Source organism: Aristolochia californica, unplaced genomic scaffold, assembly GCF_029961685.1.
Source record: "Aristolochia californica isolate CCGP_79_NKW_82.1479 unplaced genomic scaffold, dmAriCali1.0.hap1 SCAF_9, whole genome shotgun sequence".
In the NCBI taxonomy this organism is placed as follows: Eukaryota; Viridiplantae; Streptophyta; class Magnoliopsida; order Piperales; family Aristolochiaceae; genus Aristolochia; species Aristolochia californica.
In genome coordinates this window covers 29,777,272-29,786,836 of record NW_027182290.1, presented here as the reverse complement: position 1 = coordinate 29,786,836, position 9,565 = coordinate 29,777,272, and the positions used below count along the sequence as shown (strand labels likewise).

The 9,565-nt window shown below is 39.6% G+C and overlaps 2 protein-coding genes across 4 annotated transcripts; one reads left to right on the top strand and one right to left on the bottom strand.

Moving 5' to 3' along the window:
* Nucleotides 1-306: 306 nt before the first annotated feature.
* Nucleotides 307-2,025, bottom strand: LOC137941551 (protein ANTAGONIST OF LIKE HETEROCHROMATIN PROTEIN 1). Its single transcript, XM_068787010.1, has one exon. The coding sequence runs from the start codon at nucleotides 1,947-1,949 to the stop codon at nucleotides 624-626; it is 1,326 nt and encodes a 441-aa protein (XP_068643111.1). The 5' UTR covers nucleotides 1,950-2,025; the 3' UTR covers nucleotides 307-623.
* A 1,651-nt stretch (nucleotides 2,026-3,676) lies between these two features.
* Nucleotides 3,677-9,563, top strand: LOC137942049 (protein PHOX1). Of its 3 annotated transcripts, XM_068787724.1 has the most exons (6): nucleotides 3,896-4,191; nucleotides 4,396-4,483; nucleotides 4,689-6,283; nucleotides 6,401-6,866; nucleotides 7,060-7,305; nucleotides 9,223-9,563. In XM_068787724.1, exons 3-5 carry the CDS (start codon nucleotides 4,958-4,960, stop codon nucleotides 7,212-7,214), a joined length of 1,947 nt encoding a protein of 648 aa, XP_068643825.1. In that variant the 5' UTR covers nucleotides 3,896-4,191; nucleotides 4,396-4,483; nucleotides 4,689-4,957; the 3' UTR covers nucleotides 7,215-7,305; nucleotides 9,223-9,563. The 3 variants fall into 3 exon arrangements, with proteins under 3 accessions (XP_068643824.1, XP_068643825.1, XP_068643823.1); XM_068787722.1 differs by having other exon boundaries at nucleotides 4,689-6,866; XM_068787723.1 differs by lacking the exons at nucleotides 3,896-4,191; nucleotides 4,396-4,483 and adding an exon at nucleotides 3,677-3,763 and having other exon boundaries at nucleotides 4,689-6,866.
* The last annotated feature ends 2 nt before the right edge of the window (nucleotides 9,564-9,565 follow it).

Sequence of the window (9,565 nt, the reverse complement as noted above, 5' to 3'; positions counted from 1 at the left end):
GCCCAAAACAACGTAAACGAACTGCTTTCTTAAAGAATCTCCAAAACCTGACTTGGTCGGTCGAAAAGCGTATAGCTTCGCCTCGCATTAAAGCCCTATTCTTAACCAAAACTTATATTTTTCCTTTTTATCAGAAGGCTTTTCTTCTTTTCTTAGCCAAAGTCAAAATATCTTGAATGTGATACTTGAGAGGAGCTTCTGCGAAATTTCCTCAGCAACGAGTACACTTCGAACCATACGCAACGCGCCTCAACTACGAGTTCGAACCGACTCTTTTTGTTTCAACTGATTCATTCACCTCTCAGTAGTCAGAGATGACTTTAAAATGCCAGTCTCTTCAAAATTTTCCACAAGAGTGGACGATTTACATAGTTGAGGCTAACAAGGAACATTAATATAAACAATTCAAAGACCTTTTTAAATGGTTTCCCCTTCTTGTTGCAGTTCTTCTGCACATCCAACGCTAAAAGCAACCAGACAAACTTCACATTCCTCATATTTTTACCAGCTGTAGTTTAAAAGCATCTGTGGAAACCGCTGTGCGGTTCGTATGACCAAATGCTTCTTCATGGATCGTTCCGATTACAATATTTATCTCATAGTACAAGAAACTGGAAAGAAGTTCAGCGAACCACCCCAAGTCTTCTTTCACTGTCAGCCGTTCCCCGATGGACCTCACTTAAGTGCGACGCGAGAGCATCTCTCAATGCCTCTCCTTCTACACTGTTCTCCTCTGTAAATTCGGGGAAGCTCTGTTCCTGCAAAAAATCTGCAATCTCACCCGGTGGGGGGTTCCCACACTTTATCAAAAAATTATGCAAAAGGCACCCGGCCGCTATTACAAATGGGAAGGCTTCCAAACACTCCTCTTTCCACCGGTCGGAGAGAAGCCTCCACTGTGCCAAAACCCGCGCAAAGGCCTTTTGCACCAAACTCATTCTATTGCCGTGGATTGAATTAAACACTTTCTTGGAAAAAAATTCAACCCCGTCCTCCTCCCGAAAGGGTGTGATCAGCCAAGGCAAGAGAGGACAACATGCATCCCCGACTATGTATTGTCGAACAGTGTCCCCATTGGAAAGCTCGAAAAAGGAACCATTCAGCAATTCTTTGTCCGTCTCAACGCGAGAAAAGAGTTTCGTATGCTGCAATATGACGTTCGGAGAAACCGTGCCGGGCCAACCCGCTGAGACATCAAGAAATATTCCATCGGAATCGACCAATCCTTGAACTACCAGGGTTCCCTCGCTAGTAAAGAAACGGTGAAAACCCAATGCTCCAAGGCAATTAGGGAGAGACAGTTCTTCCATATGTAGGGAAGACTCTGAATGTATACGGAGAAGATGCGATAAATGATCAATAATGGCTTTGACAACACGGTGGAAGCCACGACAGGCAGAGGAGGAAGAATCGAAACCAAAACGACGGGCCACGGCTTTGTAGGGCGCGGCGTGGGCCAAGCGAAACAGAGCCGCGGCAAGACTGTAGTCAGGGGTAGGGCCAAGGTGAGGTGAGAGAGTCTGAAGGAGACGAGTGAAAGAATGCCTGGTGACACGAAAGTACTGAAGCCAGAGGTGCTCAGAGTCGGCGGTGGCTCCGGAGAGGAAGCGGCGAAACCAGCTAGGTGAGCAAGAGGGCGAAGACGGGACAGAGGGAGGAATTAGGGTTTTAGGGGACACATTGTCGGGAATAATGAGGGAGTGGAGTTTGGAGAGTGAGAGGGCCGTGGACTTAATACAAGACTCGAGGGTTAGGGCTTGGGAGGGGTGGAGGAAGAGATCGTTCATGGAGAGGAAGCGATAAGCATCCGAAGCGGCGGAGGCGACGAGGGGGATGAGAGCGGCGATCTCTTCCTCGGTGAGCTTCTTCTTGCTTGGTTTTCTAGTCTTCTTTTCAACGGGGGAAAAGAAGAGCGCAGGCATGGCGATCACAATATCGTCGTCGGCCATTGAAGACGCCGGAGATGCCGAATTTTCTTGTAGTTTGGCTTGTTACAGTCAGGAGGACGAAATGGTCCGCCATGAAACGGATCCCGTGAGGCATAGATGACTCATAGCACGACACCAGCGTGCAGTCATAACACGTGCCGAGTCACGAAGAAGTTAATTTTTTTTCTTTCAATTTATTTATTTTTTAGTTGAAGAGTTAATGTCGGTCTTAAGACGTGCCGGGTCACAAAGAAGTTAATTTTTTTTTTAATTTTTTTATTTTAATTTTATTTCGAATTAATATGACATAGGGGCATTATTGTTATATTTTATATTGAACCTTGTTAGATTAAATGGGTAAAATAAATGAGAAAAAGTAAGTATTGATTTAGAGTAAATAAGGATTTTAAATTCTCATCAATTAGCTCAAGAATATGCGTTTTCCTTAACGAACCTAGGGTTTTCAAGTTTTTTTCGACTTAATTCTTTTTTATCTTCTTCTTCCCTACGAATCATTGTGTGAGATCCAAAACTGTAAAAATGTTGCTATGTATTTATATTTTTTTTCTTGCTCTCTCTTCAAGAAAAAGAGTAACCAAGTTCTAAATACCTCACGGAGTCCTTCATTGCAAATCACAAACCTATACAAATAAAGGTAACAATGGAAAATGGCAAAGTAGTGGGTAAGTGCTTTTATAAAAAGTAAATATTGAACTGAGGTAGAACTGAGACTAGAGAAAGTGACAACCCTTGAAATAAAAAGAATCACTGCATATGAATACAACTTTAGTGAATAAAAGTGATGATATATATTGGAATTGGTGTTTGTATCAATCGGGTCAGTCATTGTATAAGATTCATGGGATTGCTTTCCTAAAACAGTTCGAGCCTTTTAACCCAATGGTTTCGATAATATATAAACCATGTTCGATAACAAAATAATCCACCTTTCACTTCAATTGGGATTGTCTACCTCTCTTACTATAGTATCCCTTCACTTTTGTCCTGTCCCATCCCGGGCTCGAGTGTTTCTCTGGTCGGCAAATATGCAAGGCTGTGGTTGAGCGGTAACCACGAGTCTCACGATTCCTCTCGCTTTCCTTTTCGTCTTTGCTCGGGTAACGCCACTGCCGTTTCTTTAATCTGATTCTCCGTCTCCCTCGCTGGCGTCTCCATTTGTCCCGGTGATTTCACTTCATTAAATTAATCCGAATTGGGTAAGATATTATCATTGCCTCGTCAGGTCAAAACTCAAAAGCCGGGAAACCAGAGGTGATGAATTCGGAATCTCCGACTGTGATTACCTTCTCACCAATTCTCTTAATTGCGCTTTATAAAGAGCAAGAATGCAGATTTGGCAGGATTAAATTCAATTAGTGGAACGATGCGGGGTTCAACGGGGAATAAATGTTCGTAGAAGAATCTCAGCCCGCATTTTTTGGATTCGTGTCTGTATCATTAATTAAGCAAAAAAGGCACTAAACTGAGTTTTAATTGAGTTTAATGCTTTTGGTGAACAGTGCTGGCAGCTTTTGTTTATTCTCGTCACGCAGACTGGACCATTTTTTTTGGCGAAGCTTATTAACCGTTTGTGTATTTCCCTATTGTACCCCTTCCCTAGGCTCGTTTTCTTCTCTTCTTCCTCTGACTTTGGAAATCAGATTTGATACAGGGCGCCTAGCTACGTCTGCGTCTCCATTGTTGGACGCCTTTTTCTTTTCGCCTTCGTTTTTCTCTAGGTTTGTACTCTTTGTTTCTCTGAATCCGGAGTATCTACTGGAACGAATATCGAACTTGGGCTCAGACACGCGAAGAGTTGGAGACTGTTGGTTCTGGTAAGGGTAGCTTCGACCTTTTTCTGTAAGTGTAACCAGTACAGAGCAGTTTTGCTTATTTCGGCATTCGAGAAAAATGGTCGGTTTTGGGCATTTCTGATATTTTGCGTCTGCTGGACGTAAAATTTAGATCTATTATCGTACGTTTTCTCATCCTCGGCTCTCCCTTCTGTTTTTCCCGGAAACTTGGAAGTTACGGAATTTGTGGGACCAAAGACGTCCCTCTTTCAATTTTTTATTTTAAAGCACAAGGAATAGTCGGATTTTGAAGCTTCTGTGGCCGACATAGGCATTAGAAAAAGGAAGAAATGAATGGATATGTGCAATCTCTAGCTGTTTTCAAGGGGAACTTGACGAAGATTGCAGAAAAGGGGTTTTTTTGATTTTTTTGAGGATTCTCTTTGCAGAACGACCACTTTTCCTGATCAGTATGTTCTTTCACTCCTGTAAATTGTTTGAGATTTTTAGTTTTTAGTTTTATTTTCTGTAAATTCGGGGAGAAGTGTGAATTCCTTGAAACTGAGTTATTGTATCGGAAACTTGCTTCTTCTCATTTGGGTACGAATATATGCACAGAAATGTCAAGTTGTTTTGTAAAAATCTAGAATTCATGCGTTTTTTTATTTTTTCAGGGGGAACTTGACGAAGATTGCAGAAAAGGGTTTTTTTTTTTAATTTTTTTGGGGATTCTCTTTGCAGAACGACCACTTTTCCTGATCAGTATGTTCTTTCACTCCTGTAAATTGTTTGAGATTTTTATTTTTTATTTTTATTTTCTGTAAATGCGGGGAGAAGTGTGAATTCCTTGAAACTGAGTTATTGTATCGGAAACTTGCTTCTTCTCAATTGGGTACGAAAAATATGCACAGAAATGTCAAGTTGTTTTGTGAAAATCTAGAATTCATGCGTTTTTTTATTTTTTCAGGTTGGGTTTCCGCATTAATAAACGGTCAACTTGTTGGCCTCTGACCGGAGTCATGTACATTTCTGGTGTTTTTAGCCCCGACTATTGACAATTGGTGAGAAGACTATTGAATAGAGGTGCCATGTCAATCTTGTGGTTGTTGCTGTTTGTTCGTGAACAATTAGGGTTTTTAGGATTTTGAGAATTTAGGTGATTTATATACTGCTTGCCGGAGGAGCAAGGCATTTGGATTGTGGTTCTGAAGTTTTGCCAAACTCGGTTCAGTCAGAATGGGAAAGCCAAGTGGAAAGAAAACGAAAGCTACCGGTGCCAAAACCAATGATCCAAATCTGAAAAAGAACAAGCCCGTGGAGATGAAATCCAAGGCCTTTGACGAAGATACAGCAATATTCATAAGCATGTCTCAGGATCTCAAAGAAGAGGGCAACAAACTGTTCCAAAAGAGGGACCATGAAGGAGCCATGTTGAAATACGAGAAAGCCATAAAGCTCCTCCCCAGAAATCATATAGATGTGGCATATCTCAGAAGCAATATGGCTGCTTGCTTCATGCAGATGGGTCCTGGTGAATACCATAGAGCAATCAATGAATGCAATTTGGCTTTAGAAGTCTCTCCCAAGTACAGTAAAGCACTTTTGAAGAGGGCTCGCTGTTATGAATCTTTGAACCGGTTGGAGTGGGCGTTTAGGGATGCTAGTTTGGTTTTAAGCTCAGAAACAAATAATCTCATGGCACAAGAGATTGCTGACAGGGTAAAGCAAGCATTAGAGAGAAAAGGTGTCAAGGTGGATGAGAAAGAGCTTCTTTTAGTTCCAGAATATATAGAACCTATGCATCTATCGCATAAGCTCAAAGAGAGGAAAGAAAAGACCAAAAAGAAGAAGCAGAGTAATGTTTGTAGTGACAAGACTGAGGACAAGGCAGTTATTGATGAGAAACCTAAAGTCAAAGAGGAGCCTCCTAGGACTATGAAATTGGTTTTGGGGGAAGACATTAGGTGCACTCAAGTACCTGGTAACTGTTCCATTTTGCATATGAGGGAAATTGTTAAAAACCGTTTCCCTGGTCTGGAAGCCCTTCTCATCAAATACAAAGATAAAGAGGGTGATCTAGTGACTATCACCACCACAGATGAGTTGAGAGTAGCAGAGGCATCATTTGATCCCCGGAGCTCTATCAAGCTGTATATTTCAGAAGTTAATCCTGATCAAGATCCATTATTTGAAGAGGGTAGAAAAGTGGAGATGAATCGAAGTAATCCGTCTGAGAATGGCTCTATGTATCAAGAATCAGAAAAAGAACCTACTTCTGTGGAAGACTGGATTGTTCAGTTTGCTCACCTGTTCAAGAATCATGTGGGTTTCAATTCTGATGAGTATTTGGATCTTCATGACCTTGGAATGAAGTTGTACTCTGAAGCCATGGAAGATGCTGTGACAAGTGAAGAAGCACAAGAACTTTTTGATATTGCTGCAGACAAGTTTCAGGAGATGGCAGCTCTGGCTTTGTTCAACTGGGGGAATGTTCACATGTCTAGGGCAAGGAAGAGACTCTATCTGTCTGAAGATGGTTCTAGTGAATCCATATTGGCTCAGGTAAAAACTGCATATGAGTGGGCTCAAAAAGAATATGAGAAAGCAGGTGCAAAATATAGTGAAGCCCTAAAAATTAAACCTGACTTTTATGAGGCTCTTCTTGCTCTTTCGCAGCAGCAATTTGAGCAAGCAAAGCTTTCTTGGTACCATGCAATTGGATCGAACACAGATTTTGAGACATGGTCTTCAACAGATATTATTGATCTTTTCAACAATGCTGAGGCAAACATGGTGAATGGGACATACATATGGCAGCAAATGGAGGCACGACGTTCGATGGAACTGGGGAATCCTGATAACGAAAAAGAGAAGACAGTTCTTAATAAACTGGGCTTAGATGGGCTATTGAAAGACGTATCTATGGATGAAGCAGCTGAACGGGAAGCTAATTTGAGGTCTCAGATCAACCTTTTGTGGGGAAGTATGCTTTATGAGCGCTCGGTTGTAGAGTTTAAATTAGGAATTGAATATTGGGAAGATTGTCTAGAAGCTGCCATTGAGAAATTTGAAGAGGCTGGAGTTTCTCCAATGGATATTGCTGTCATGAGAAAGAACCACTGTTCAAATGCAACTGCTCAAAAAGGTAAAATATTTGGACTCGTCTCAAACATAAATCAGTTGTTACTTCTCTATTTTGTTGCGGTGCTATTAGGGAAACTTGTGCTGATTTTTTATTAATCCTGGTATTTGTTGATGCCTTTTCTAAAAGCAGTAGAATAAAAATATTGCTGTTTGTAAGTGTTATTAATTTCATGGCAATATTTTTTTGGTTGCAGGATTGGTATTCAAGATTGATGAAATAGTACAGGCTTGGAATGAGATGGAAAATGCCAAAAGGTGGCTCAGTGGAGTTTCTTCTTTCCGTTTAGAACCATTGCTTCGGCGACGGGCCCCAAGATTGCACTGTGTACTGGAGAGTGTTTGTTGTTAATTGAAGTAGATAAGGTTGAGCGGCATTTGTTGATTATTACTTCCTGTTGCTATATTGTCCTAAGACAGCACTGGCTGCTGATTTGTTGTAGGTAATAAGTTCATCCATAAAAATCTCCTTACCAAGTTTTGTTTGTTGCTATATCCTTGAAGCAAAGTTCACTAATTTACTTTTTAACCTGCAATAAAACTTTGCTAACTGTTTGAGAATCTAAAGATGTCTTGTCCCCATTTATTTCGACTATTTTAGACTTAAAGTGGAGCATGATTTGTGTAGTTTGATTGATTCTCCATCAATGTGAGTAACCAGAAAACCACTTTTCAATAGAACTCCCAAGTTTGTTAGTTATGGAAAATTCTAACCCCTTGAATATTGTTTTGTAGGTCGAGTTTATCCGTATGGGTGTTTTTTTTTTTAGCTTTTCTTTCTTTCTGAAATTTATCTCTACTAAGATTGTAGAGTATGTGCTTTTTCTGTTCTTTAATGACATCTAACCTCACTGCTTCAGGAAGAAAAACAACAATGTTGTTGTTGGGTTTTGGAGTCGGTTTTTGTCAGGCAGTTCCCACTAACTTATTTTCTGTTATGAATCTTTGTTTGCAAATTCACCTGGAGATCCCTTCCAGTTTATCCTTTTGCCTTTTTAAAATATTTTCTTGAAGATAATGATATTGTGTTCACCTTTTTTCTTTAATATTTTTAAAAAAGAATCTAGATCTGTCTTGCTTTTTCTGTATGACGTTCATGTTTGGACTTGGAAAAGTGGGTGGAGATTTCTTTTGTTTACATTGACATAAAATTTTGTTTGTTCTGGATGTATTTAATTATTGTTCCACTGAAGCCTATTCTGCAGGACTTCTTTGTTTTCAATATATGCACCATTATTAAAAAAAAAAGCATATTCTGCAGGTTGCTATCTCCTGTCCTGTTGAAATATTTGCTTTCCAGAACCTTCTTGACTATATTCTTGTCAACTTTTCTGCCTCATTGTTTATACACATACACAGTTGCCATTTTTCATAATATTAGAGGATGCCTATTGCTGGTCTTACTAGTAATGAAGGATTGGTGCTAATTAGAATCTTTGGTGTTCAAGTAGAAAGCAGGGCTCAAAAGAAAGTGTATTAACAACCTTACTTGTCATTTTTCATATTAGTATGACTGCCTGGATGTGCTTTATCTTCTGACCCTTGCCCTGGCTAAGCTGTTCTGTTGCTGTCTGCACTCAGGTGTGGAGAACATGCAAAGAATAATGTTTCCTGGAAGGATTTTCATCAAGTAGGGTTGTCAAAAAGATTATACTTTGAGCCCAATGGAAGATGAAACTATATCCCCTCAAGCCCTTCTTGCATAGTTTCTACTCGATCCCCTTCAGTAGCTTTAGGAATTATTATGGTCAGTATATTTAGTAAACATGAGTTGTCCTTGTCAGCTTTGAAGCAGGACATATATAACCTATATTCTATCTGAGTTTTATGGCGTTTTAGCTTGCAAGAACCTTCGTATCTTCCACATCATTTTGCATTATCAGAGGTGAATATCGTCTTAAAACAAAGTGCAATTATGCTATGGTTAAAAAGTTAATTCTTCTCTTACCCATGGCAATCTTTTTCATCTTTTAGGCAGCTCTTTGACACTGTATTGTAATATATGAGCTTGATTTCTCACCTCGGAGGGTTCTTGATTCTCTGCAAACATAATCTAGCGAAAAAAGAAAAAAAAAAAGGTGTAGCATGGGAAAGAAAAGAGATGAAATTCTGAACTCGGTATTCAGTTAAATTTGTATCTTTTTTTTATGTTTGTTCTAAGTTGATCTTTTTTTTTTTTTTTTTTATGTTTGTTCTAAGTTGATCTTGATTTGAGCAGTGATGAGATAATTAAGAATGTGGACAGGGTTCCCACTATTTCTGCCTTCCGGATGATTTCTTCTAACCTCTTTGAGCTCATACTTCATAAACTATTTTCTTGTCAAAAAAAAAAAAAGTTGATCTTGATGGTACTTTTACAGGTGGGTTTGCTGTTTGGGCTTTGGAATATGGGATCTATGATGTGCCATGCGATACAAGTTCAAGAAAAAACGAGGTTTGTTTGCCAGATTGTTTGGAACAGTCAGTTTAAGTATTATTCGTCCTTGGGGGTGCAATTTCACTCCCTTACATTCACGAGGCAGTAGATGTCCCTTCTTGCTGTTTTTTTTTTTTTTTTGATTATTCTTGCTTCTGATCACTCTGGTCACTGGTTATTGGAAAAGATTGGATTTGTAATATTTCATTTTGCTTGGATGATTAATAATGTCGGAACGATAATTTCTGTTCAATTGCTTGTGAAGCTAATAAGTCTTTTTGTTTCTC